Source organism: Bacillus rossius, chromosome 8 (genome assembly GCF_032445375.1).
Source record: "Bacillus rossius redtenbacheri isolate Brsri chromosome 8, Brsri_v3, whole genome shotgun sequence".
Classification (NCBI taxonomy): domain Eukaryota; kingdom Metazoa; phylum Arthropoda; class Insecta; order Phasmatodea; family Bacillidae; genus Bacillus; species Bacillus rossius.
In genome coordinates this window covers 59,595,328-59,623,092 of record NC_086336.1, presented here as the reverse complement: position 1 = coordinate 59,623,092, position 27,765 = coordinate 59,595,328, and the positions used below count along the sequence as shown (strand labels likewise).

General features: G+C 39.2%; 2 protein-coding genes across 2 annotated transcripts in view; both read right to left on the bottom strand.

Moving 5' to 3' along the window:
• LOC134535380 (aminopeptidase N-like) overlaps window positions 1-8,495 on the bottom strand; it is a 28,432-nt gene extending 19,937 nt beyond the window's left edge. Inside the window, exons 1-5 of the mRNA XM_063374454.1 lie at window positions 8,432-8,495; window positions 4,111-4,617; window positions 2,427-2,582; window positions 1,218-1,281; window positions 885-1,177 (exon numbers count right to left, since the gene is read on the bottom strand). Coding sequence (XP_063230524.1) covers window positions 885-1,177; window positions 1,218-1,281; window positions 2,427-2,582; window positions 4,111-4,617; window positions 8,432-8,454 — 1,043 coding nt within the window. The 5' untranslated portion in view covers window positions 8,455-8,495. The remainder of the gene's footprint in view (window positions 1-884; window positions 1,178-1,217; window positions 1,282-2,426; window positions 2,583-4,110; window positions 4,618-8,431) is intronic.
• Window positions 8,496-9,286: 791 nt separating this feature from the next.
• LOC134535043 (uncharacterized) overlaps window positions 9,287-27,765 on the bottom strand; it is a 63,064-nt gene continuing 44,585 nt past the window's right edge. The window contains exons 19-27 of the mRNA XM_063373879.1: window positions 26,368-26,449; window positions 22,761-22,935; window positions 20,263-20,461; window positions 18,839-19,122; window positions 16,501-16,691; window positions 15,314-15,481; window positions 13,587-13,730; window positions 12,534-12,612; window positions 9,287-10,243 (exon numbers count right to left, since the gene is read on the bottom strand). Coding sequence (XP_063229949.1) covers window positions 9,980-10,243; window positions 12,534-12,612; window positions 13,587-13,730; window positions 15,314-15,481; window positions 16,501-16,691; window positions 18,839-19,122; window positions 20,263-20,461; window positions 22,761-22,935; window positions 26,368-26,449 — 1,586 coding nt within the window. The 3' untranslated portion in view covers window positions 9,287-9,979. The remainder of the gene's footprint in view (window positions 10,244-12,533; window positions 12,613-13,586; window positions 13,731-15,313; window positions 15,482-16,500; window positions 16,692-18,838; window positions 19,123-20,262; window positions 20,462-22,760; window positions 22,936-26,367; window positions 26,450-27,765) is intronic.

Sequence of the window (27,765 nt, the reverse complement as noted above, 5' to 3'; positions counted from 1 at the left end):
ATTCGCCCGAGGGGTCCAGCTCACTTAGTGTACATTCCTGTTAGACAAAAACCGGATTGACGTCCCCGGACATTTCACATTCGCATTCTACCTTACGACTGGACAACGCAATATCCCAAGCAAAGTGATTTGTATTGGAATGAAAACAGGTATTGTAAAATTAAACTGATGGGGGAAAATATATCACAGTTTAAGATCATTTTCCTGTTATATTCTTCAGCAATGAACAAATGTGTTAAAACATATAAAATTACTTTATTTTTTTACGTTTCCGCCAATCATTTTTTTTTAAATATTTAACTTTGTTTAATGCATGTATGTATGTGGTATAAATAATATTAAATGTTATTTCATACAATATGTCCGGGCAAACCTAATGAGCAGATGTAATATAATATTTTTAATAGCTATAAAAACACTAAAAAGGGCAAAATGCAACGAAAATTTTCCTGAATATTTAAATTTTTTTTTTAGAAAAGTAAGATACAATTTTTAAACATTTGCTTAGGATTTTGGTTTTAGGAAATGTAATAATTATGTAATATGCACAAATACATATTTAATTTCCAGGGTGGAGTTTTTATCTAAGTACATTAATGGGTTTTTTTTGTTAAATTAGATGTGATGTACGCCAAAATTTAAGTTCTTTTATATACCAGTGACATAAGCATATAAAACATTCATTAAAATAAAGATTATAACAAAGAAACATACTTTTCTTCAGAAATTGTTGGAAATATGAAATTATAATATTTGGCCTGCACAAAATGATAGGGTTTGTCGAGGGGGAAAAAACAACCGAATTTCTGCTACACGCAAAAGCACTATACTTGGCGAGCTTCTTATGAAGGAGTTCCAAACGTGGTTCTTCTGCGCTTGCTCACCTGAACGTCACGATGGCGTAGTTCTCCATGCCGTTGTCTGACAGGTCCGGCACGGCCACCTCGTCCATCTTGGGCAGGAAGTACGGGACCTGCGTGAAGTTCTCCATGGCCCGGATCACCTTGGGGCCCAACTCCGCGGAGAACCTTCCCTGGGACTCGAGGCCCGGCTGCAGCCACACGGAGGCGAAGCCGTCCGCCGAGGTCGTGTTCTCGAAGGCCGACACCACGAAGGCCACCAGGTACGTGGACATGGGCATGGGGGTCCGCTCGAAGTGGTACCACGTGTGGCCGGACTCCTCTCTGAGGACAGAGGTTCCTAGTGAGCAAAGGCACCAGGTACGTGGACATGGGCATGGGGGTCCGCTCGAAGTGGTACCACGTGTGGCCGGACTCCTCTCTGCGGACAGAGGTTCCTAGTGAGCAAAGGCACCAGGTACGTGTACATGTACATGGGAGTCTGCTCGAAGTGGTACCACGTGTGGCCGGACTCCTTTCTGGGAACAGAGGTTCCTAGTGAGCAAAGGCACCAGGTACGTGTACATGGACATGGGAGTCTGCTCGAAGTGGTACCACGTGTGGCCGGACTCCTTTCTGGGAACAGAGGTTCCTAGTGAGCAAAGGCACCAGGTACGTGGACATGGGCATGGGGGTCTGCTCGAAGTGGTACCACGTGCGACCGGACTCATTTCTGCGGACAGAGGTTCCTCTTGAGCAAAGGCACCAGCTACATGGACATGGGCCAAGAGGTCTGCTCTAAGCGGTACCACATGTGACTGGACTCTTTTCTGCCGACAGAGTTTACTCTTAAGCAAAGGCATCAGCTATGTGGACATGGATATGGGAGTCCGCTCAAAGCGGTATCCCATGTGTATGGACTCTTTTCTTCTGACAGAGGTTCCTAGTGAGCAAAGGCCACTAGGCACGTTGACATTGATGTTTTGATTTTAGTATTTATAAAGGGCCATTCACAGCCAAGTTACTTTCTGTGTGCTTCCATGAGTGTACGTTGGTTTGGCCATTATGAGTCTCCTGAGTACAAGCTCAGTTTAGCCAGTTGTCTGGAACCAGCAACTGTTTTTATCCCCATACAAGACTCTGGCCACGAAAGTGTACGAACAAGATGTAATTAAAGGTGGTCCAATCTAAATATTTCTATGATCGTAAAAAACAATGATGCGCCTCGTCCCAAAATCCAAAAAAAAAAATCAGTAACTGTATCTGGCCATGTCATCGTACAATCTAGATTCAAATTCAAATTTGATGATCATGACATGCGCCTGTACTCACAAGTCCACCATGAGGTGGACTTTCAATTCAAACAGTTTTCATGTGACATTTCCTTTGTCCATTTCTAGTCAATGTTGTAACAAACTCTATTTCAGATTGTATGTAGTGCATTTAGGTACCAGTTATATTCAACTCTTTAAATCAACCTGTGTTATCTCTTCTCGGCACGAGATAAAAGGTAGCCCATGTTTAACTTGCAATGGCAGACTTGTACCGATGGACCTGCAGTGCCCAGGATGCTGACGGCACACTCACTCGGGCTGTAAGCTGGCCACGGGAGTGTTGGAGATGGCGCGCAGGCCCGGCGGGGCGGCGATGCTGACCCGGAACGTGGCCTTCAGCGCCGGCTCGTCGAAGCAGGGGAACGCCCTCCTGGCGGCCGTCGGCTCGAAGTGGGTGGTCGCCAGCCACCTGCGGTCCAGCACAGAGTCCACAAGTCACACAACCTCTCACAGCTCTACCAGCTTCAGCTACCGTCTCATGGAGCGGGGTCTCGTGAATTATTCCGACACTTCTGCGATGCATGCTCTTAAAGTGAAACTTCCGCCAGCATGTTGCTCTTGTCAAACAATCAAGCAAAATACCCGAAGGAGGTAGATGATATAACTTTATGACATGCAAACTATTTCAAAAGTGTTTTTTTTTTTTTTTTTAATTTTCATTAGAAATCGTTCCTACTGTTGTTTAAGATTTGTACAGCAATATTTCATGTACATTTGTTCTGAAGTGATAACTATAACAGATACAATGTATTTATAAGTTTTTATCCCCACAATGATAAACATTGAAAACTTTTAATAACACTTATTTTCTTTTAATATTAATTCAAACAATTTCCATGTGAAATTTCCAATGTGCTTTCGTCCATTCCTAGTCAATGCTATAACAAACACTATTCAAGATTGTAATAAGTGCAATTGTCAACTATAGTCAACTTTTTGAATCAAATTCTAAAACCTATTCTTGGCACAAATTTACATATACAAGCTTTAATTCAGCCTGACTTACGTCTGTTCCAACTGCCCACAAAATTAGAATAAGTTTTAACTAATCATAAAAATATTCTTAACTGAAATAAGACTCTTAGAAACGATTTTAAATATTCATATTAGTGTAAATATTGTTACGAACGTGTGTGGCGCGCGCAGGTTCGGAGCTGGCTGGCGGCCCCACACGGGGCCACTGACGTCACGTTTCCGCCGCAACGTGAGACGTGCCGCGCGCGCCTTGTGAATTACAAGGGTCGCCGCTTCCCCTCACTCCTGCCCCCAATTCCCCGCGCGGCGCTCGGTCTCGGCGCCGTTATCTGACACCTGACAGCTGGGGAGTTCAGCGGGTCGCCACGCGAGCCGCCGACGCGTGTCTCAAGATTTCTGGCGTCGGGTCGCCGCGGAATGACGTGACTGGCCTCAGCCGCGCTCGCGACTTCTAGATGTGGCGCCTGGGTCTATATAAGCCCAGGACGCCGGCCTCCGAGCAGTTGGGAGTGGACTTTCCGGGGCGATAGTGCCGCGGTTCGAGAGTCTGTCGAGGGTTTCGAGGCGAGAGAGTCTACGCGGTAGTGTCGCGGGTGCGGCGAGAGTCCCGAGCGAAGTTCCGAGCGAAGCGTCGAGTGGAACCTCGGCGAAGGGAAGTGCGGCGGCGGCGGCGAAGTGCGGCGACGGAGTCCCACGATGGAGTTCCACGAGGGATGCTACGGCGAGAGTTGCGCCAGAGGTGCGGCCCAGCGAGGTGTGCGGTGTGTAAAAAACCGAGTGAGGTGAAATTGATCTTTAGGCATTTTTAGAAGATTAATTGTTAGTTATGTAAATATTGGCAATTAATAAAACTGTGTAATAAAATTTTTAATTGGGCTATCCATTTACGAACCTAGTAGTATTCCCACGACGATTATTTATTTCATTTTAATAATTCGTAACAGTATGATAGTCCTGCTCACACGGTGTTGTTGTCCTGGTCCAGGTACGAGCTGCGGTAGAACCCCCGCATGGAGTCGCGGTGGTGGCCGGTGTAGTTCATCCTCAGCGTGTACTCCCCGTTGAGCTTCAACGGGCTGTCCAAGGTCACCGTGTAGAAGCTCCTGTCCTCGTCCCGCGACCGGGTCGTGACCTCGACCTCCTCCCCCTCCCCCTCCGCGCCGGAGGTCGTCACCGACACCGAGTCCCCCTCCACCTCGAGGTCCTCCGCGTGCAAGGTCACGTTGGGGGTGGCCGCCAGGACGCGCAGGGCGACCGCCACGGAGCCGTGGAACTGGAAGTCGCCCGCGAGGTTGGGGCGCAGGCTCAGGTCGTAGTGCAGCGGCCGCAGGTCCGAGGGCAGGCGGTAGCTGGGGTCGTCGGCCGAGGCGGCCAGCAGCGCGGGGTCGGCGGGGAGCGCCCACTTCCTGGGCGTGGCCGCGGTGCAGGCGACCGCTGCGGCCAGCAACACCGCCGCCGAGGGCAACATCCTGCAACAGAGCAGTCTTACCACCTGCTGCGTCTACTAGAGAACAGAAGAATTTATAATTTGCTTTAAAAAGGGGGTTGTCTGCAAAGTCGGTTTACGGACGATAATTTTACCTGATAACGTCATAAGAAAACATTGATTAAAAATTGCAGAATTTTTAATTTTCAAATATTATTTACATTTTTTTGCAAATTTAATTTTAAATAATTTGTTTGAATACAATCACGAACAATTAGTTAAAAAGCCCGCCTTAACCTGTTTGATATTACAGAATATTTTCTCGCACGGTGGTTGGCCGGTTCTTGCACACTCGGCTCAAGCGGAACATGACATTTTTTCGTGCGTGCAGCCGGCTTTCATCGATTTATAAGACGTCATCACGTCAAAAACATTCTACTGTGCTGAAGTACTTGGCTTCTGGGTTGTAGCCGTGTCTTTGGCAAATAATTCACCAACGTTTCGGTCGACATTGCAGTCAGGCAAGAGTATATAAAGGCAGGACAACTGGTAAGAACTTCAGTAGGTAACTGCTCCTCTGATGATGGCGGCTGCAATGCCTACCGAAACGTTGGTGAATTATTTTCCAAGTACACGGCTACAACCCAGAAGCGAAGTTACTTCAGACAATGGCCGAGTAAGCCTGCGAACATTATTCTAATGAGCTCCACTGATCTCCGTTTACTGATTATTTTTAACTGTCTGTTTGTGACACAAGTATCGAGCTTTCTTATCAACATCAGAAATATAATGTAAGTATATATGTAAGATGTTTTGATAACTTCACTTAGGTTAGTAACAGTGCTTTTAATGAGAGTAACCAAACATTATTATTGTTAATATTTCACCTGATAAATACCCACTTCTTTACTCCTTAAGATAGTGACATATGTCGAGAAAATTTTCGGTGGTGTTCACTAACGAGCTCCTTTTGGTATTTTCGCGGCAAAAAAAACTTCTGCAGTAGATAATCTGGAAATAAAGCTAGGTCTAAACCAAGGTCATCAAGGCAATGATGAATTTGGAAATGACTGATACTAAGATGTTGACTGATTCCTAGGGATATTGGTTACCGCAAATAAAATAAGCATATGGCACTTGGGAAATAAATATTTTATTTGTAGTAACTATGATCATTTCCATAGTTGAAGTTAAGCCTGCCGATATTAACAATGTAGAAAACTTTTGATGTCTGTATTTTGTTATGAGAAGGGCAATGTGATTTTGACCTAAATTGAGTCATATATTTTCCATTCTCTAATCTTGTAAGAAACATTTCAAAGTAGGTTATTTGCGGTACTTCTAAGGTGGAATTATTATAATAAATTTGATAGGAAATTAAATTTTCTCTTTGGTTGTGATGAACTAATAAATCCTGTGTTTCAGACAACTTTTTACTCACAATTCAGACATTTCCTAAAGTGAATTTTTGTAGTTAGACAAACTTAATAATTATAAGTTATTACATTGGTATATATTTAAATATAAGTATACAAGCTTAAACAGGAACACTCCTGAAGCATAGCTTATGTATTGATTAATCTCTGATAATGGTTGGCTAATTGCTTAGGGTTTTATAGTAATTTTTTGGTTTCGAGTTTTGGTCTATAGCTTGGCAGATCACTATACTGGCGAGTAAAAACCTTCAAGGATCTAACTGAAGCATATTAACATATTTTTTAGTTGAATGTAATTGACAGTATCCTTGAAGTACTTAGTCAAATGGCACAATCGTAAATTATGATGTTCTAGGGAATTCACTGAGATTATTTCATTTATGATATAAAGGAAGATTCTGATAGTTGTTGTGCTAGTTATACTGTTATAGTAACTAAGGTGGCTTAACGTATATTCAGACACATCTGAGACTATGCACCAGAAGATAACATGAATTTCATCCAATTCCCATAACTATATTAATATTTCAACACGAAAGTAGTGTCAAATATTTCACAATTGTGGATCGATTAACTTTGGGAAAATGTTTTTTTGGTTGAGTCCATGCCAGAAATTGGAAATTAATTATGTGTTTTGGAGGGAAGGTTCAAAATTTGCCCACAGAATTTCAAGATTTTTGTTGAATTTTTTCTTTTAAAAAAATGTAAAGAGTGTCAGAATATGTCTGGAAATTTAACTGATTCATGTCAAGTTCATTCTGGAGGTTTCCGATATTCCTGAGCCCAATAAAATACATTTACAAAGAGTGTTGTAATGTTGACCAAAACGTATCATAAATTAATCATGTAAAATTTTATTTATATTATTTGAGTTGAAATAATTAATGAAAGCTTGTATTAAAATAAAGTCAATTGCTCATATCTTTTTTTTAATTATGTAATCAACATTTGTTACGGAATTAAATATTTAAACTTTTTGTCACAAAGTTATAAAATATTTAGTGAATTCTGAACTACACTCGCAAACTCGCAAACATGAATGTAATCCCAAATACCACAATGTTTTGTCATTTAAATAAGAAAATTTTCCCTAAGTCTTTAAAAAAATTAATCACCAAAACTCATTACTACATTGTGAACCTTGCTGAAAGAGAGATGCAGTTATATTCTTAATTGACTTGATAATTAGTAATCCTTATTACACGTAACATTGGTATGGCGCAATAGTAGAAAGCTCGCCTTCCCCATCCTCCAAATATTACCTATACTATAAATTACAAAAAACTTGACTTTACCAGTTTTTATAAAATAATGTATTTTAAGGATAATATATTGAACGTATGCATTTGAAAACAACTTGCGGCAAAGTGAATCAAAATTAATTCAACTATCACTTACAAACAATTTTTTTTTCACAGGATAACTTATAGTTTTAAACGTTTAAATGGTATTTTTTTTACTGAACTTTACAGACACTGTGCATAGTTTTTTTTTAGATGGTTTAGCTCTAAAGAAAACGGGAACAGAGAGAGCGCAGCATCCCGTAATGATTATTGACTGATTTCTGCACAGTCCGGGTTGGTTTTGAGCACACTTGTTAATGATTACTGTACATGAATGTTTTGGGAACTCTGGTGAACTTCTGCATATATTATTATTTTTCTGGATTTTACCATTGCAATGCAAATCCAGGGCAAATGAATCCCAGCTATAAAGTAATAATAATGCATAGATATCATAATAAATAGAAAATGGTTTTCAAATTATTTGTTTCATCTTGAGAGAGACCCCTGAGCCGCTTCTGCCATATGAACTATCAGCAAGGGTGCACTCTTGAGTAAAACCATTTCAATATACCATGTTGTGCCATTCGCGAGTGCATCTAACCATTTACAGTAAACATCACACTGTGATGTTTTTCTAAGTTTCAATTTAAAAAAGTGTTCGTGCTGGCGCAAATGCGCCATATAAGTACCTACATTGAGGTTTTTTCAACAGATCAAATTAAATTTAAAATTTTTCCTGCATCCAAAAAAAAAATTACATTTGATGGTATGGTAGAGCGCCAAGGCATAAATCAATGTGGCATTTGAATTGCGTATCTTAATTTCAAAAATTTATTATTATTATTATTATTATTATTATGAGTAATTTGACCCATTTCTGGGCGTGGCGAGCATAGCCGACGCCACAGTGATGACAGCAGGATGATTCTACTGTGGTTTACCATTACCTTCCGCAAGATGAAGTTGAAAGGAATCTCGTAAACACCCAGTCCTAAACTTATAGAGAAGGTTTAATAAATCCTCCTCCCTGGCCGGGAACCGAAATCAAGCCCCTTGGCCTATCAGCCAGACACACTAAGAAAACTTATTTTTTTATATAAATTTAAGTTATATTTATGTCACAGTTTGATATTACCTGCTCAGTGTAGTTTGATGCATCTTCGTATTCCGAAGTTAATCGAGTGAACTGCCTTTTCACTACTTCGCATAAAGCTTTTGTAATTTCATTGGTTGTATATGTGTATCTAGTCAGATATGACTCAAGTAGTAATAAGTTCAATGGGAAAAAATTAAAGATTGGTAATATAATAATCAATCACAATGCTTCATTTCATATCATAGAAATGTCCAGACTGGTGATTATATTGGTGATTGCCTAATTATCAGATTTCGTAACAACTATGTGTAACCAAAATTCCATAGAAAATTTTATTGTTTTATTTTCTCTTACTGATAGCTAAACATGTGACAGTGACAACTTTAGATTTCCATGCTGAATTTAAAGAAAAAATATTGGTTTGTACGATAATTTTTTATATATTTATTATTCCTTCAAACTAATATTAAAATGATTTTTACAAATATTTTCGTAATACTTCATATTAGGATACAGTTTCATTTTTTAATAAGCACAATTCACTCAAACAGCACCCACGCCTAATTTTAATTCAACTGATTTTTATAGTACTTATACAAATCCCATTCTCTCGTTTTAAATATATTAGTTTCTATTAAGAGGAATAAAACGCCCGACTAAATAAAATTTAAAAATTAGTGTAAAATGTGAGATTTTTTTTATTATGACATGCTTCATTATAAATGTTTACTGGATTTGTAATACAATCATTTAAAATTGTTGGAGGTGATAAACCTAGTGAGCAGTCTTGTGGTGACACCAAGTCATAAACATTAATGAGCATTCACTCAGGAAATGTGACTTAGTCAGCAGACAGACCATGGGGCGAATAGTTACATAAATTAAAAAATGACATGCAGTGTGAATAAATAATTTATTACATTCAATTTTTTCTTACAAACATGAAATTATAAGTCGCTATGCGAAAAAAAAATCTCCAGAAATGTAATATTATGAATCCTAAAAGCAATGAGTCCAGCAAAACCCACGAACAGAATACCCTAACTTTTCCCTGACTTCTAAGAGTGTTTTATCATTTTCACTTTTAAAAAAAAATGTAATATTTGTACACTGCAATTTTTTTTTGTAAATATTCATGTAAAATAACAGATAACTTTAAAATTTGTGCATTTACCTGAAAACAACCGAATCGCTACAAAATAGTGTCCGCAGTAGTACTGGGTTCAGGTTCATAGCAGGGGATTTATTTATTGTTCCAGTACGTCCAATAGTTAAAAGATATTTGCGATATTTACAAACTGGTCCCTGAATAGCTTTCCAGTACCTATTAACAGTTTATGACACAACAAAATAAAGTCCAATTTGTTTAATGTTAGATTATATTTTCCTCGGTTTTTAAAAAAAATTATGCATGAATGAAACAAAAAATAAAATATAAAATTATGCTCCAATTTTTAAAAAAAAAAATACTAAGTGATATCTAAAAAAAACACGTATTTCGCACGTGCGAAAGTAGCCATAGCAACGTGTTGCGCGCAGTTGCAGTGCAGTTCTTGTCCTGTGGACCCTGGTGAAGCACTGGAGGCCCTAGAGCAGCAGCCGCGCGCTCGCCGCCGCCAGGAGGAGCAGGGAGGCGGCGGCGGTGGAGGCGGAGGAGGAGGCGGAGGGGGTGGTAGCCGCCCCCGACCCGCCGCCCGAGTGCTGGCTCTTCCAGCGCTTCAGCCAGCCCTCGACGGCGGGTCCTCGCTGCTGGAGCCACCGCACGTTGCCCTCGGAGGTCTCCACCGCCTGCTGGGACGCCGTCAGAGCCCGGCCCAGCTGCGACTTCTTGCTCGCCACGAACTCCTTCAGCTGCGCAACGACAACAAACAAACACCCGACGTCGCTGAAGGAAGACCTTCCGGGATGGGACACCACGACAGCTTGGGTAAACATCACCTATTCATAGAGACCGGAAAAATTCGCGAATTCATTTCGCGATAGGCTAAAATACAAATAGTTATACCTCAGTTCTACCTCTGCCATTGGCTCACAACTCACCTGGATGACTCTGGGCCAATGAGAAACGCCCGACCAAAGCTTTATCGAATCACAGGATGCTACGTTGGGACGTCTCACAAGACAGCAGCCAATGAGTGGGTGACATTTGACCGAGTGTACGTATAACTATGGAGTTCATCCTGCAGGTCATTGAACCCGCGAATTTTTCCGGTCCATACCTACTCATAGAGACCGGAAAAATTCGCGGGTTCATTGACCTTCAGGATGGACTCCAATATCCTCTGCCCACTCGGGCAAATGCCAACTGTTCATTTATCTGCTGGACTTGTGAGTTGTCTCGACTGGGCGGCCTGTGATTCGACACTTCTGTGAGTGAGGGTCTCTGATTGGCCTTTCAGTCCTCCAGATTAACAGTGAACCAATGGCAGAAGCAAGCACTTAGGTAAAATTATTTGAATTTTGGTTTAACACGAAATGAATCCGCGAATTTTTCAGGTCTCTACCTATTCCTTGCCATGTGATGCCTTCTAATAAGCCCAGAGTCCTCCACATCGACAACGAACAAATTGCAGGAGCAGCACAAAGGTATACATCAATCAATATGCGAGTTTTCCTATTGCTACGCCTCACTCGAGACCTGAAAATTTCGGTTATTTTCCATCACTAGAGTAGAATCCATATTAATGCAATAGATCAGGACGATGTCATTTGTACGACTGGTTACTGCCACGTTCCATCCTATGTTGTGATTGGATAACAACACCTAGGAACAAAACAATTTTATGGACACACGCCATTGCTGTGTGGACAACAAAGATTACCACATAAACACAAGGAAAACAAGGCCAAAATCAGCTGATGTCGAATATCAAAATCCTAGACCATGGTGCGCACACAAAGCTGGCCCGTAGCTTTCCATGACCAAAATTTCAGATTTCCGGGAAGATTTTTATCCAATAATTTACATGTTTTGCCAATTTCTGAAAGACAATCCAGCCTCCATCATCCCTATAGCTGTACCAGTTCAAACAGAACCTTACATACGCTATTTTACAGTGCGTGTGAGTATGAACACCACCTGAAAAAAAAAAAGTGTTCATAGTCTGGATGATGTCATAAAATGTAGCATGATTTTTCCCTTCAAATTACTACCACTGAAGAATTTACACGACTTTTCCTGACTTGTTATGGTCAATTTCAACTTTCCTAACAGTTCAAAGAATTTCCTTGAATTTACATTTTGTTGACACTCTATATGTAGCTTATAAAATTCCTTCGAATTAATTTATTTGTTCATTCTTGATATGTAACTGACATACAGTGTAATCCAACAGACGTATGTCCATATAATTGTTTAAAATCAATTTTCCCCTTTGCATGAAACATTTAAATAACGGGTACACTACGTTTGCATGTTTGTCATTGGATACTGATCATTAAGGTGTGTCAAATAACTAGGGACTGGAAAAATTTGCGGGTTCAATGACCTCCAGGATAGACTGCAGAGTCCTCTGATTGCTTGAGTCAATATCCCCTGCTCATTGGCTGCTGACTTGAAAGATGCCTCAACTGGGTTTCTCGTGATTCGACACTTATTTGGCTGAGAGTCTCTCATTGGCCCAAAGCCCTCCAGATAATGCCGTGAGACAATAGCAGAAGGATGATGCAGGTCTAAGTATTTGAATTTTAGCCTATCGCGAAGTAATTTCATGAATTTTTCCGGACCCTACAAATAACACATGAATGATGATAGCGGTGATTTAAAAGTATGATTGGTTGCAGGCTGATATGATGAAAAATTATATTATCGCTAAATGTTGTATTTGTTCAGGCCAAACCTTTATTTACAGTCCATCCAGACTTACCTGAACACTTTTAAAAATAAACTTAAAAAAACCTTACTGTCCGTTAACTGGGAATGAAAATAATTGTTCAACTCTGGTAAACACCCAGTGTAGTTAGAATAATATTTTTAAAAAGGAGTCACTCTCCTTGAAGTCTCTTAAATAGTTTTATGTTCGAAAGTGTTGGCTGATATTCTGTAGATATAATAATGGCTCATTATTGTGTCAGCTGTTGTTTGTTGAAGTGATATATGTAAACTACATATCGTTAACTAACTATTTGCACGCATACTCACCTTGTCCAGTTGTGTCTGCGTGGATAACTTGTTCGCTATGCCAGTCAAAATTTTTCCGATGGACCCCATGCTGCCATAGCTGAAAACATTTTTTTTTCTTTTGCTAAGCGTTGCACAACACCAAGGAAACTGTTTTATACCATTAAAACTTAACAGAAACGAAGTTCAAAGTCTTTAACAAACATTTTCTGGATTGGCTAGGCTTGTGTGATTCATCCGCAAAAAAAAGTTGGACAATTAGTAGGGCCTATCCAATGTTTCTGAAGATGGCTACTGCAATGGTTATTGAAACGCTAGATTTTTTTTTATATTTTAAACTTGACCGGTTGAAATCTACAAGCCTAGCCATTTTCTAATGGGAACGTTTGGTAACAAAATTTATCCGCAGTTTTTCTATGTAAAATTTATGGCATGTGTGACTCATGCTGCTGAAATGAGATATGAAAAATATTTAACAGTGAATAATATATTCAAACCTGTTTAGTAATACACACGAAAACCATACTTTAAAGTACGTTTATAATTCACGCGCTGTTTAGACACATTTAAGTGTAAATTGAAATATATGGTCAGCCTAAAGATCTTAATTGCTAGGATATGAATTTTAATGTACCTACGGCTGGTATTTGTATCAAAGTCATATAATTTTATGTTTACAATGCTTAAAATTATAAAACATTAAGAATTTGATTCTTAAGTAACAAATTTTCTTATGAATAGTCATTATTATAAACTTTTAGCCTAAAAGAAGCTTTACGAACAAATATTATGTTAATTAAAATAACTTTATAAATAGAGTTTTTATAATAAACTTTAAGCCACAAAAATCTTTTAAAACTATAATTATCAATTAAATTAGTGTTTTTTTCTTTTGAACCAAATCATTCAAAAACAATTGGATCACTGCTATATGCGACAGAAATCTGAGATAGCTGCCTCAAAAGACTGTTACATCACCAAAAAAAATAATGCTCAAATAGTGTCAATGCAGAAGGACATTGGTTTTGATTTTTTTAATAACTATAATTTTATTCTGGTTGGAGAATTACTTACTATTCGGATATTTGTTGGAAGTTATCGGTGAGGAATTTGAAAGCGGTGTCTACGCCCTGGTGGTTAGCGTACACCGCTGAGAACACACTCGCTGCGTCTTGCTTCCGTATTCCCGAGTCCTCGGTTATTGAGAGCATCAGGTACCTGGAACACATCGAGCGTTCCGTCAAAGCTCGCACGGGACAATTGTTTCACTGACGTGAATACGTCTTTAAAATGGCTTCCATGGAGGGAGACAATAAAAAAACGAATGATAACAAAATCGTGGGGATACAGTTTGGTGTTGCAGCAACATATCTATCATCTCCATCCAAAATTTAATCACACCACTGGATAGCTAAAGGATCAAAGAGTTCGTTACGCCAAGTGAGTACCGTGACGCATCGCGCGCGGTGGAGGGGGAAGTGCAGCCATTTTTAGGTCATTTTGCTGCGTTTCGAGATTTCCATTTAGTATAACTTTTGACTCGGAGAAGCTAAGACGTTCGTTTGAACTTCAATCGTCAGCTCTCGTCAAAATATATCGATTTCATGTATGAAACATTAGTGTAAAATAGTTACAGTGAATATATATATATATATAGTGTTAAAATAAAAAAATAGCATTTTTAATATTTTGTATAGAAAATATTACCTGTTACGTACACCTATTCACGTAAAACACACGGTCGTGTCCATGACACAGCCACCCTATTATTATTTTTTTATGTGTAACATCCTAACTCTCGGTATGTTGCATTAGTGGGAGTAATTTTGTGAATGGAACGGAAGACGCATGGAACGTAAATGTGTGCCATCAGCGGCGGATCGTAAGAATTAAAGTTCACAAGCAAAAAGGGTAACTTTATAGTATTAACTTTTCAGAAGTTTAAATAGGTGGGCAGTGTTTTGATAAAGTTCCTTCTCGAAAAATCAGGTCCGAATCAGGTTAAGTATTTTCCGAGTCCTTTTTTTTTTTCGCTTTTACGAACAAATATTTGTAAATTAAAGTTGCCTTATAAATAAGGTTTTTTTATAATATAGTTTAACCTTTCGCTCTGCAAATGAAATGATTCGATATTCGTCGTAGTTGATCCGGCAGCGAATTCTAGCGGCGGGTGCGGAAACTACGTGAGGTGCTTCTTAAACCCAGGGAAGGGGGCTGCCACCATGTGGGTCTACGCCCGTGATACCAAGAATAATCTTTTTACGTGACAACGTCTAATAAATCGATGAATGCCGGCTGCACGCACGAAAAAGTGTCCCGTTGTGCACATTGTCCCGTTACGCTCATTGTACGCTTGCGCCGCATCTATCTCTCTTCCACTCGATTGGAACAACAATAGATTTGACTTTTTCGAGGCACATTAAACTTGAAACACTCCCATTCGTTTCCTACTTTTCCTATCATCGTCCTATCCTTAACAGAAGAACACAGATTGGAAGAAGTTAAATAGCAAACATGTATAAAAGTTATAGTTATAATAATCTGTTCGTTAAAGTAATAAATATATTTGAATTAATGAGTGCAAATAAAAGTAAATTTATCAATTAAATTGTAGATTTCATTTCACTCCTTCTATGTATCCATTCAAAAGAGTGATAACTCAATAAAAATGATTCAATTTTATTCATAAAAGTATGCAATAATTTCATCAATGTCTTAGTTATGACGTTTGTCACGTTGAAACTATCGTCCGTGAACCGACTTTAGCAGACAGTGTCGGTGGGCTGGCTGGGACGTCTTACTCGGCGATGAGGGACTGGTTGGCGGAGCAGCCCAGCGCGGACAGCATGGCGCCCTGCTCGCTGGCCGCCGCGGAGTCGTCGTGGAGCGCCTTCAGCAGCCTCCAGTCCTCCGGGCCGCCGTGACGCACGCCCGTGCAGAACACCGCCGAAGCCACGTCGGCCGGGACGCTGAGGGTCACACAAACAGTCACGGCGACTGTCGACACAAGCGGAAACTTGAAAAACTTTGTTTTTAAATGTGTGATACGTAGAGACCTGAAAAAAATTCGCGGGTTCATTTCGTGTTATTCTAAAATTCAAATAATTATACCTTGGTGCTGCTTCTGTGCCATTGGTTCACTGTTGATCTGGAGGACTGAGGGCAAATTAGAAACCCCTCACTCAATAGAAGTGTCGAATCACAGGCCACCCAGTCGAGACGACTCACAAGCCAGCAGCCAATGAACAGTTGGCATTTGCCCGAGTGTTTAGAGGATATTTGAGTCTATATTGGAGGTCATCGAACCCGCGAATTTTTCCGGTCTCTAGTAATACGTAGGGACCGGAAAAAATTCGCGGGTTCAAATACCTCTAGGATGAACGTTATAGTTCTGCGTACACTCTGTCAAATGTCACCCTCTCACTGGCTGCTGTCTTGTTAAGGTGTCCCAACGTAGCGGCCTGTGATTCGACACAGGTTCAGTTGGGTGTTTCTCACTGGCACAGAGTCGTCCAGGTGGGTTGTGAGCCAACAGCAGAGGCAGCACTGAGGTATAACTATATGAATTTTAGGCTGTCGCGAAATGAATCTGCGAATTTTTCCGGTCTATAGTAATATGTAGAGACCTGCAGAATTCGCGAATTCTTTCGGTGATAGACTATAATTCAATCACATATACCTCTCAGTTAATTTTGCTATTGGCTTACTGTTCATCTGGATGAATCCCAACCAGTTATAAACCCTCAACCAAAGAAGGATCGAATCACAGACGAACCAGCTGAGACGACTCACAAGTCGGCAGCCAATGAACTTGCGTTATTTTCCCGAGTGTACTGGGGTTATGTGCAGTCTATCCTGAAGGCCATCGAAACAGCGAACTTTGCAGGTCTCTACGTATTGGTTAAAGTCGATTTTAATTCGAATAGTATTAAAACAACACAAATTATATTAAAAAATGGTAAGGTAAACATCATAGATAACGTCTTACACAACGGACGCGGGGTTTGCCATCTTCTTGCTGAACATATCTCTGGCCTGCATCACGCACTCTGGCATCTCTAACTTGCAGGCCCAAGAGACCACCTCAGCGCGCAGCATCTTCGTCACGTGATCGTCCTCTGCTCTGGGCTCGAATCCGAGTTTGGAGTACAGGTTGCTCAGCAGGTACAGAACGAAGTCCTGAACACCAACATACGAATAAGTTTAGACACAAGCGCTTTTTTTTATGTACGTTGCTACATAATCTATATGAATAAAAATGTAAAAGATCGTACGTTCAAAATCTCAAATCTCAGAAAGTTATTCTCCGATTGCTTTGAAATTTTGACACAACTATGCATTCGAATACGCTCATGTCTTTATATGCCTATGTCACACGTGTGCCAGGTAAAATATATAAAAAATATAGATAATTATATATTTAAATGAATGTTTATGTGTTCGTCTTCTGTTTGCAAAGATATAGATCGTAATACATACACATAAAGAGCTAGAGAGATATAAACAAAGGTGTAAAGGGATAAAGAGAGGTAGAGAAAGGGAGATATACAGATATATAGTGATACGTAGAGGGATAGAGAAATAATATATATACGGAGAAATGTAAATAGATTTAGATAGGAAGAAAGATTGATATATAGATAGAAACATAGATAGAGATAAAGTTATATGGAGAGATATTGATGATGATATATAAATTCATAGAAATATAGAGACATTGAAAGAGATTAATATAGAGAGAGAAATATAGTGAGAGTTATAGAGGGACATGTATATATATATAGAGAGAGATGGTGAGATAGATATTGATGTTTTGTATATGTGTACCTACTTCAAATAATTTACAAAAAATATATATATTAAAACAGGCATATCAACGCCTGCAGGTCATCACCTAATACATAACAGAATAGAACATCCATAATTCCAGATGCAAAATGTTTGCTGTTACACTATATCCGAATATATAATATATTATATTATTATAATTATATATATATAATTCAATTATAAATATAATAACAAATTTAAAAGTTTACGAAAAGAAATCTAATCAGTTTACTTCTGCTTACCGCTGTAGGCCTACGTATGAAAATGACAGAGAACCAGTTCCTTCTTTTTTAAAATCGGGACCTTATTCTATGTAAATGTGTTATAGAATTGAAATGTAAAAAATTACCAAAATATATATATATTTAAGATATGATCTGGAGCTTTCCTGAAGCATTTTTTTTTTGCATGAAACGTAACAAAATAAATTTTTAACATAAAATATAAAAAAAAATCGTGTTAGCAGATAAATGTGTATTTGATTAGTAACTTTATGTATACAACATGATGTACGAGTAGAGACTGGAAATATTCGCGAGTTCAATGACCTCTAGGATACACTCCACAATCCCCTAAACACTCAGGCAAACGCCACCTGCTCATTGGCTACTGACTCGTGACACCTGTCAACTGGGACGCTTGCGATTCACTACTCTTTTGGTTGAAGGTTCTTCATTGGCTCAACGTCCTTCAGATAAAACTGTGAGTCAATCACAGAAGCAATATAAAGATACAATTGTTTGGATTATAGCAATTTATGAAATGAACCCGCGAAATTTTTCCGTCTTTATGTATGACGTAGAGACCGGAAAAATTTCGCGAGTTCATTTCGCGATAGGCTAAAAAAACAAATAGTTATACCTCAGTGCTGCCTCTGCTATAGGCTCACAACTCACCTGGATGACTCCGGGCCGATGAGAAACACCCAACCAAAGCTTTATCGAATCACAGGCTGCTACGTTGGGACGTCTCCACAAGACAGCAGTTAATGAGTGGGTGGCATTTGACCGAGTGTACGTGGAACTATGGAGTTCATCCTACAGGTCATTGAATCCGCGAATTTTTCCGGTCCCTAATTATAGCATATCATGAAATAAACCCGCGAATTTTTCCGGTCTCTATGTATGAGTAGGGGCAGGCATTTTCCGCGAAAATACATGCACACCTATTAGACTGCAACAAAGGTATAACCGCGCATGTGCTTTCTTCCTTGTGACTGGCGTCCATCTGCGAGAGAAGTCGTTGCCTTGTTTGGCCGAGCCATTCAAGAAGCGTTTGCTTCCAGCACTGGATCACTGTGATTGGTGTTGTTACAATATATATTTATCTGGGAGAAACTCACCCAATCACGAGACACAGACGATGTTACAGTGTTTTAACTTTCAGCTAGTCTCAAAATCTTTTCGCGAAATCTGCATGGCCCTATGTATGAGTGTTTGATGGAAACTGGACACCCGGCAGAGGTGTGTCGCCTATAAGAGCGTGGAGAGAGAGACCTTGAAGAGGTCGTAGTGGTGCTGGGACATGCCCGCCAGCCGCGCGTCCAGGTAGCCGAGCGCGGTGAAGGCGGAGCTCCAGGGGATGTAGTCCTCCTCGCGGCGCAGGTAGCTGGCGAGCGTGAGCGCCGAGCCATAGTCCAGCTCTCCGGCCCTTGCCAGGTTCAGCGAGTCGTCCACCAGCTGGGCGCGGTTCACCGCGTGCACCGCCTGCAGCTGGTCGCTGTCCAGCTGCGCCGCCAGCAGCTGCCAGTTCACTTCGTCGTAGTTCACCCGGTAGAAGCCTGCAACACGCCCGTGCTTCCGTGACCTCTGGAGACCTCATTCGACCTTTACTCCAGTTGCCTTCGTCGTAGTTCACCCGGTAGATGCCTGGAACACACCGTGATTCCCTAAACACTGGAGAACTCATTTGACCTTTGTGCAGCATTAAACTCTGCAGTTGCCTTCGACGTAGTTAACCTGGTAGAAGCCTGCTATACACCGTTATACCCTAACCTCTAGAGATCACCTCATTCCTCATTAGATCATTGTGCTGCATTAAACTCTACAGTTGCCTTCGTCGTAGTTAACCCGGTAGAAGCCTGCAACACACCGTTTCTCCCTAACCTCTAGAGATCACCTCATTCCTTAGTAGATCATTGTGCTGCATTAAACTTTACAGTTGCCTTCGACGTAGTTAACCCGGTAGAAAACTGGAACACAGTGTTTCCAAACGTCTGGAGACACCATAACTTTTTTTTAGATCTTTGTGCCACACTAGACTTCTAGTTTCATATGTCGTGGTTAGTACGGTATAAATTTGAGTACACAATGTTTCCCAACCTCTCTAGTCCACATCATTTCTCATTATAACTTCATGCCACCCTATAATTCCAGTTTCTTTCGTCGAAGTTCACCTGGTAAAAGCCTTTAAACACACCAAGTTTCATAACATCTGGAGACCTCATCATTCAACATCAGACTCTGACGTTCTAAGTTACTAATGTTCCTTGGCGTATTTCATATGAGAAGCTTGGAACACACAGCAATGTCGTCCTAAAGAGACAACTTTGCTTCATATTAAGACTTTAAAATGCACTAGTATGCCTAAATGCTGTCATCGAAGTTCTCTATTTGGGAGCTTAAAAGTATTCAAAGGGTTACTTTTTAGTACCTTGACGTCCCACACTTTAGAGGTTTACTGGGGTTAGTGAAGAGAGAAAACATGTAGGTGCAGTTTCTGTGCATATTATACTGTATTAACAATGAAAATTTGTGTCATTAAAGTAAATTGTTACTTTTTTTGATTTTAAAGTAAATTATTTCTTCCAGACAGTTACTTTTCGCATCCAAAAGAAAAATTATAATAATTAAATACCACAGTAAGGTTGATCAAACATGACTAATCGACTATAAATTTCTACAAGAAAACACAACCATACCTGTTTGCTGCAAGTTGAAGATTATCCACTCATCACTTTTAACTGAGTCATTTATTTTCATCGTCGGACCGTTGAACCATATGGTGTTACTTGTGTTGTAGAAGTTACTTGAGTACTTCTTTGTGTACGTTAGTGGGATCCACCAGAGTTTTTCTTCAGAGCGCGATGTGTTGTTGTCCTTGACCATCAGGAACCGTTTCTAGAACAAATTTAAATTATATTCAATCTTAAGAACCTAAAAAGAACATCTATTTTATTGACAGGCGGATTTTTAGGTGCATTTATATTCAATTGTATTCAACAAATAAAAATATAAAACAAATAAAGCCAAACACTGAGTAGTCATAATTCCATTACGCTAGAAATAAATCATGAAATATGCTTAGTTGTGAAATTTAATGATACTTCAATAACTTTTTTCCTTAATGGTTTATTATTTTATATCCACACTATTACTTTAATAATATAATTCAATATATTATCCATCGATTTAATTATATAATAGTTTGAGTATCGTTATTAAAAAGAGAATGCATTAAACCATGTATCTTTAAAGAAATAACTAATGGTTAAGAGGTTTCTAGTTCAAAATTTTACCACTTAAAGGGCAATTCAAATTAAGTTCCTATTTTCTCACATTCCATTATTATTGCAAACCTTTTTTTAATTATGTAATGTCAGTCAAATACACATAGATAAAAGGCCAGAAGGGTGGAAAAATTGTTGGCAAACCCGTTTAAACCTGATTAGCCAATTAATGTCGTGCATCGTTCTAACCAACGTTTTTTTTAGTTCAAGACTAACAGAATCAACTGCAAAACATACGAGGGATGTACTTAAAGTAAGTACCGTTTGGTCATTAAACAAAAACTCGTGAGAAAACGTTTTTAAAGACAGTTTTAGTTTACTACATATCTAGTTCACATTTTCACATAGTCGCCAATCAATTCCAAGCACTTTCCGTAAAGCCGCACCAGTTATTTAACCCTTCTGCATAGAAGCTCGCCATCTGCGAATGAAAGAACGCCTCGGCCATAGGCATCATGGACTTCGAATACGCAATGCGTATAGCCTATGTACAGGCGCTCAGTAAACAACTATGGAAAATGTTTAAGCGATTTCCGTACTAGAGTCGAAAAATGATGGCTATCGTTTTTTGAGACAAAAAAATGCGTTATTTTGGATGATTTAATGATACGTGTTTCAAAAATTACCACAAAAATTACAAAATTTCGAATGTTAACTGGTTTAATTTCCAGACGCAGGTAACGACTTTGTTTTATACTATTTGGAGAAAAGATAGAATATCGTGGTGTTACCCCCAAATCGTTTCAAGTGACCAAGTTTTATGGTGGTTTCAAAATGTTTTTTTTTTAATAAAAAAATTCCTAAGATACATTAGTGACAGATCTTAAAAACTTTCTCCGTCATTTGCGATACACCAGCCAATTCTTGTGCTCCACCTTCAAAGCCAGCCGTATACGCGTATACTTAAAGACATTATGGAAAATCCACCTCCAAATAGTGGCGTACATAAGGTGAGTCTAAATTCGGCCGAAAATTCTTCGCCTGCAGGTTCATCGCAAACAAAAATAAGTTGAAAACATATCCACGTCGCATTTTCTAGACTAATCAATATTCAATATTAATATAAACACATGAATAAAATTAATTTCTTAATTTAGAAAAAATCAATCAGAGGTATATCTTTCAATTGATAATGAAGTTAAATAAATATGCTGAATTTCTATGCTAAATTATTTGATTATAATTATTTCTTAAATAATAATTTAATGATATATAATGTAAATCAGTTATATTTGAAACCATATATATACATTATTTATTTTTTTCGTCCTGTGAAAATTTCGTTGCATGCGTAGGGACCGGAAAAATTCGCGGGTTTAATGACCTGCAGGATGAACTCCATAGTTCTACGTACACCCGGTCAAATGCCACCCACTCATTGGCTGCTGTCTTGTGAGACGTTCCAGCGTAGCAGCCTGTGATTCGATAAAGCTTTGGTCGGGTGTTTCTCACTGGCCGAGAGTCGTCCAGGTGAGTTTGTGAACCAATAGCAGAGGCAGCACTGAGGTATAACTAGAGACCTGCAAAATTCGCGGATTCATTCGGTGATAGGCTATAATTCAAACACATATACATCTTAGATAATTTTGCTATTGGCTTACTGTTCATCTGGACGAATCTCAACCAGTTATAAACCCTCAACCAAAGAAGGATCAAATCACAGACAAACCAGCTGAGACGATTTACAAGTCGGCAGCCAATGAACTTGCGTTATTTGCTCGAGTGTACAGGGATCCTGAAGGCCATCGAAACCGCGAATTTTGCAGGTCTCTAGGTAGGGCCTATAACGATTTGTATTTTAGCCTATCGCGTAATGAATTCGCGGAATTTTTCCGGTCTCTGTGCATGGTGCGCGCGGCTCTGGGCGCACCTGGAGAAGTAGGTATGGCTCGAGAAGTGGGACGGCGTACCTGCTCGACAGTGACGGAGCCGTCTGCGCGGTCCCTCTTGACGGTGAGCAGCGGGTGTCCCTCCTGCAGGGTCCACGTGTCCATGACGGAGGACACGTTGAGCGCTAGTCCCGCCTCGTGCGCCGCGCGCTGCAGCGCCGAGAACAAGTAGTCGGGCCGCCCGTCCTTGTAGCTCCTGGCCCGACACACACGCCGTAGTCCGCGTCAGTCGCCTCCGTGTGTCTCGGCGCGCCGGAGATTACAGAGTGTTACAGATAGAGCATAAGTAGGGACACCTGTATTTCCCGAATACGTTTCATGTCAAGGTATTTCACAAAATACTGTAGCTTTTCTCCTGTGGTTATTTGGCTGAGGTCGGTGAGAGGTGTCTTTCCCCTCTTGACGGGGCCGATGAGAATGTGGTCACCGTACTGCTGCACCCTCACAATTTGCCACGACTCTTAGAAAAAAGCTACAGTGTTTTGTGAAATACCTTGACATGAAATGAAATCGCGAAATACAGGCGTCCCTAAGCATAAGTAGGGACAGGAAAAATTCGCGGGTTCAATGACCTGCGGGATGAACTCCATAGTTCTACGTACACTCGGTAAAATGCCACCCACTCATTGGCTGCTGTCTTGTGAGACGTTCCAGCGTAGCAAGCAGCCTGTGATTCGATAAAGCTTTGGTTGGGTGTTTCTCATTGGCCCAGAGTCATCCAGGTGAGTTGTGAACCAATAGCAGAGGCAGCACTGAGGTATAACGATTTGTATTTTAGCCTATCGCGAAATTAATTCGCGAATTTTTCCGGTCTCTAAGCATAAGTAAGGGGCAGGCATTTTTCGCGAATAAATCTGAACACCTTTTAAACTGCAACAAGGTATACCCTCAGCAGCGGTTTCTTCCTTGTGATTGGCCGCCGACTGCGAGAGACGTCCTTGCCTTGTTTGGCTGAGCCACTCAGTACGCGTTTGCTTCCGCAATGAATTACTGTGATTGGTGTTTTAACAATCGTCTGAAAGAAACTCACCCAATAACGAAACACAGGCGATGCTACAGTGTTTGAACTTTCAGCTAGTCTCGGAATCTTTTCGCGAAATATGCATGGCCCTAAGCATAAGCCCTGAGCACTGTGGCCAGTTTTTTCACGTAAGAAGATGGCGGCCATTCGTTTATATAGTATACGGAAATGTAGTTTACTACATGCTCTTGTGCACGATCATTTTTTCTCGAGTCAACAGTCTTTATTTGTTTTATATTCATGCACTTTTCCACCACCATACCTACATCACTTACGAGAAAATGCGATTTTCTTCACGGAACAATATGGCGGCGACCTGCTTCCCCCTTACGTCCCCAGTCTTCAGCAGGTATACCTACAAACTGTGTTTATGCTCCATCTGTAACTTTCTCTAATCTCTGCGGCGCGCGGCTTTTGGCGGGAGTGATTTCGTGATTGGAACGTGAATGTGCGACCTCGGTGCTGCCATCTATGGCGGAAAGCGCGAACCAAAGTTTGCAAAGACAAAATGGAAACTTTATAGTTGTAACCAAAAATTCCTGGTGGAAAATCAGGTCCAAAATGGCGGAAAGCGCGAACCAAAGTTCGCAAAGACAAAATGGAAACTTTATAGTTGTAACAAAAAATTCCTGGTGGAAAATCAGGTCCAAAATGGCGGAAAGCGCGAACCAAAGTTTACAAAGACAAAATGGAAACTTTATAGTTGTAACAAAAAATTCCTGGTGGAAAATCAGGTCCAAAATGGCGGAAAGCGCGAACCAAAGTTCACAAAGACAAAGGGAAACTTTATAGTTGTAACAGAAAATTCCTGTTCGAAAATCAGGTCCAAAATGGCGGAAAGCGCGAACCAAAGTTCACAAAGACAAAGGGAAACTTTATAGTTGTAACAAAAAATTCATGTTCGAAAATCAGGTCCAAAATGGCGGAAAGCGCGAACCAAAGTTCACAAAGACAAAGGGAAACTTTATAGTTGTAACAAAAAAAAATCCTGGTCGAAAATCAGGTCCAAAATGGCGGAAAGCGCGAACCAAAGTTCACAAAGACAAAATGGAAACTTTATATAGTTGTAACAAAAAAATTCCTGGTTCGAAAATCAGGTCCAAACACCGGTTTCAATAAAAAAAAATTCAAATATTTTTTTTTTCTTTTATTGGAGCTGCTGATAAAATGATTCGATAGTCGACGCAGCTGCTCCGGCAGCGGGTTCTAGCGGCGGGTGCGGAAACTATGTGTGATTCGCGTCAGGAAATTAGTTGAATAAACAGTTTGGTCGGCGTTATTTATTTATTTATTTTTTTCCGATTTTGTGCGAGTTTCGTGTTATAAGTTTATTTTGTGACATGAGATCACGTGAATTTGCTCGCTACGTAGGTTGGATGTTACACATTTCTTGCGAGTACTAAGATATTTACTCACAATTTTTTTTTGATTTCCCGCACAATTTATCTTCAAAGCAAGAGGAAAGGTCCATACTGTCAATGAGATTTCAAAGGACAATCCTCATCGCTCTTTCCCATCCCGTAAAGCAGAATTTTGGTACTTCTTGATAAAGTCTTTCACACTTAACTTTCAAAATTAAAAAAGTAATTACTTTATACGTTGTTTTTTTTTTCAATTTAAACTTCTCTCATCCCGCCTTTCGTAACCCTAAACCCTTGCATATCAACGCTGACTTTATGATTTTATATTTCTTCCCGCAAATATATTTTCTAGAATTTTTGAAGTATTTTTTTTTTAGAGCTTTCTTTGAGACTGAAATTTTAATATTCGAATAAATGTGGTCCACCGTTCAATTTATGTAACAGGTTGAAGTCCAATGCAAATGCGGGTTTCTGCTTAACCCATAAGCAGCAATCATCAAGATGGCGGACCCACGTGTGAAAGCGTAAAGCCCTACCAAAGCCGGGTATTTAAGCTGGTACTTTATATAACATGCGTACGTGCGGTCAGCAGTAACAGCCGATGCCATCAAGAGACAAATCGCGATGTAGGTAGAAAAATGAATGAACATGATATAGAGCATTTTCAATGAATACATCACAGCGGTGTTTAAAACAGCTAAGTGCTAAAATTATTTAAAAAATAAAACATTTAATTTCTAAGTTCAATTGCTTATCGCTGTTATTAACTACAAAATTAAAACCTAAGTAAAAAAATCCACGTGATTAAAATATACATAATTTTATTTATCAATAATATTTTTTATTAATTTATTTCTGTAGAATCATTAAAAATCAAATTTAAAATACTGGTACTTTATTTGTTCTTTATTAATGAGCTGTTGAACATTTTTATGTTCATTCCGTATTGATACTAATACTCTGTAGTTATTTTGAGATTTATTCTTGCTGTTAACATGCATGCAATTTTACTAAAACTATTGTATTTTATTTGAAACTTTCATTGGAAACACGCGCGCCCATTTATTACGCAGTTGAGAATTGCATTATTTCTACTTATATGGGTAAGTTAAAACACTACATTTTATTATAAAACTAAAACAACTTTACTATAGAGTAACTCTATCAATATACATGAATATTATACCAAAAAAATACTACCAGTCTGACCCAAGAAAACTGTTGCATTACCATCTCAAGAGTTTACCTTTCATTTAGGTAGAGTGATAGTCCTTTCTGGAACACTTCCTCTGTCAAGAAGTGGCTCATCATTCTTATAACAGATCCGGCTGTGGAAAAAAATAAATAGTATTATGGCTGTTTAACAACACATGTATGTTATGTAAAAATTAAATAGCAACTCATGTTACTTATAGCCATAATCACGAAACAACGATGCAATGGTGGCTAGGTGGTCAAATCACACGCCCCCTACCAAGGAGATTCATGTCCGCCTTCAAAAGGGATCAAATCCGGACTTTAAAACAAGTGGGAATGAGATGGATACTCTCATAATTATTCAGTACGTCAGCTTGCTCTTTATCTGAGTAATTTGTGGTCTAAGGAATTTAAAAAAAACTCCAAGAATTTTTAAAGTAACATTGAAGTGAAGTAATTATGTTAAAATACACTAAGCAGTTTTTATTATATTTTTATTTGTTAAGTTATTCTTTAAATTAGAATGTTTTGTTTGTATTTGCTTATAAATATCCATAAACATCTTCCGTAAAGAGAGGCCAGGTTGGGATCGTTTATTAATCAATATCCACATAAAGATTCATATCTTCTATTCCTTTTGTTTTTAGTTCAACAAGATACTGCAAACATATATAGAGTTTATATTTTATATACATACATATATTGGGATATTAGTAAAATATTGATTTCTCCAATTTTTTAAATCATGACTATAGTCTGTTTCACGCTTAGATTGCAATAAAGAGTAAATTGGGACCAGATTGAAACTACTCGGAATGTTAACATTAAAAATCTAATTTTGTATACCATATTTAATCATAATTCGTTTTCGATTTTTTTATTATTTTTAAGACCATCCATTAGCCATTATTGACAGTATTATCACTTGTCATTCTGACAAAAAAAAATCAAAGCTTAACAGCAATCATTAATTCACAGGAGACTCTATTTGTAGCAGTCGGTCGCTGTTAATAACAAGGTATTCCATAAAATTATGTTCTATGCTCAAAAGGGCAGAAATTTTTAATATTAATTATTATTGAAAAATTTTGGGTGAATACAATTGAAATCAAGATGGTATCATAAAAAATGAATTTTGTCAGATGATGCCTTTAAGGAAATACTACAGGAAAATGATTCTTCCAAAATTCTCACTCCAAATTTTACTTTGCAAAATAGAGTGTTTCATTTACATTTAAATATATTTTTTAACTTTAAAAAAATTGCGTCTAAAAGGTTTTTGCTCTATGGCGTATATCTGAAACAGAGCACACCGAAACAAGCATAGCGCTAATGTCATAAATCGTGCATTGGAAAAGGAAAGTAAATACACATATAAATGCACACTGCAATCTAAGGATGAGCCACGCTGTAACTATACTTGATAATACACCACATTTCAAGAAAA